The sequence below is a fragment of the Lactuca saligna genome, chromosome 4, assembly GCF_052625555.1.
Source record: "Lactuca saligna cultivar CGN05327 chromosome 4, ASM5262555v1, whole genome shotgun sequence".
NCBI lineage: Eukaryota > Viridiplantae > Streptophyta > Magnoliopsida > Asterales > Asteraceae > Lactuca > Lactuca saligna.
In genome coordinates this window covers 284,535,051-284,536,645 of record NC_136420.1, presented here as the reverse complement: position 1 = coordinate 284,536,645, position 1,595 = coordinate 284,535,051, and the positions used below count along the sequence as shown (strand labels likewise).

Here is a 1,595-nt window from a genome sequence, read left to right as displayed (position 1 = left end):
ATCTTGGAGGTGACCCTGTTGATAGCAAGAGCACAAGTGGAATGATTTTCTGTTTGGGAAGGAATGCGATAACTTGGCAATCCCAAAAGCAAAAGACTGTTGCTTTGTCCACATGTGAAGCCGAGTTCATGGCAGCTACAATAGCAGCATGTCAAGCCATTTGGCTTGCTAATCTCGTGAAGGAGCTCACGGGACACCATATCATGCCTATCACCTTATATGTTGATAACAAGTCAGCAATCACATTGATGAAAAATCCTGTGTTTCATGGACGAAGCAAACACATTGACATTCGTTATTACTTCATACGAGAATGTGTTGAACGTGGGCAAATTATAATGGAATATGTCAACTCGAAGGATCAACGGGCGGACATCTTTACAAAGGCTTTAGCATACGTGAAACATGGTGAAATGCGAAACATGATCGGAGTGACGAATCTCGAGCCAAGGTTTAAGGGGGAGAATGTGAGTGTAAACCTACTTGGGTGTGAACCTGCCATGAGTAGCTGCACCACCCTCTTTAGTTGACAAATGAATGCCTCCTTTGTTGACAATAACAACTAGAAACGGCAGCCTCTTTATTCATACGATGAACACAATAAATTGCCACAGTACTTATAGTGGCTAGCTTTAGTATAAATAGAAGTTGTAATCTCAGTTGTAAGGCACCACAAAAACAGAGAGTGATAGAGTGAGTATTTGTAATAGAGGGTTGTTTTTCTTTTCTTGTAATTGAGCTAGTAAGCTCCTCCTTTTGTTCTAGTTCTGAATAAAAGTTTGTTTCAACCCCAACATATTCAACAATATGAAAAGCTATCCAAACAAGTTGTAGGTTATGCTACTGGCCTTCCTTTAACGGTCAGAGTTTTGGGATCATTTCTTTGTGGTAAAAATGAGCTTGAATGGGTAGATTACTTAAAAAGACTAAAAATGGTTCCTTTAGCAGAAACACTAAAAAGGCTGGAATTAAGTTATATTGGTCTAGAGCAGGATTACAAGGAAATATTCCTAGATATTGCATGCATCATGAAAGGCTGGCGGAAAGATAATGCAATAAAATCACTTGAAAGTTGCGGATTACATGCTAGTAATGGTTTAAGAGTTCTTGAGCAAAGATCTCTCATAACTATTTCTAATTATAATAGTAAAGGTTACAAATGTATTGGAATGCATGACCATATTCAAGAAATGGGCAGGAATATTGTTCGTCGCTCTCACCCAGATAAGCCTCACAAATGAGCCGATTATGGATCGCCGATGAAATTGAAGAGATATTGGCTAATTATTTGGTAAGGGTCAAGTTCTTTTTCTAAGTTAATTGGGGAAAACTAATACATGTTCATTTGTTACAACTTCGGTTTCATGTTGACTGTCTTTTGATGACAGGGTACTAAAGCAACAAGATGTATACTAGTCCACGCCGAGAAACTCAATCCGCATATTGTTCTAAAAGGTCTTGGAAAGATGAAAAAACTTAGACTTCTTGCCGTGGATCTTGGATATCGTTCCCGTACTTCGGAATTTAATAATATAGATAACCCGGACTTTTCCAAATGCTTTACAATATCTAAGTGTGGATTATTACCCTTTTTG

The 1,595-nt window shown here is 38.2% G+C and overlaps 1 protein-coding gene across 1 annotated transcript; it reads left to right on the top strand.

The window, feature by feature from the left end:
• Positions 1–932: 932 nt before the first annotated feature.
• LOC145040716 (TMV resistance protein N-like) lies at positions 933–1,241 on the top strand. Its single transcript, XM_078988623.1, has one exon. It carries the CDS (start codon positions 933–935, stop codon positions 1,239–1,241), a length of 309 nt encoding a protein of 102 aa, XP_078844749.1.
• Positions 1,242–1,595: the final 354 nt, after the last annotated feature.

Coding starts and splice junctions, on each gene's coding strand:
- LOC145040716 (XM_078988623.1), top strand. CDS start 933: ATGGTTCCTTTAGCAGAAACACTAAAAAGGCTGGAATTAAGTTATATT.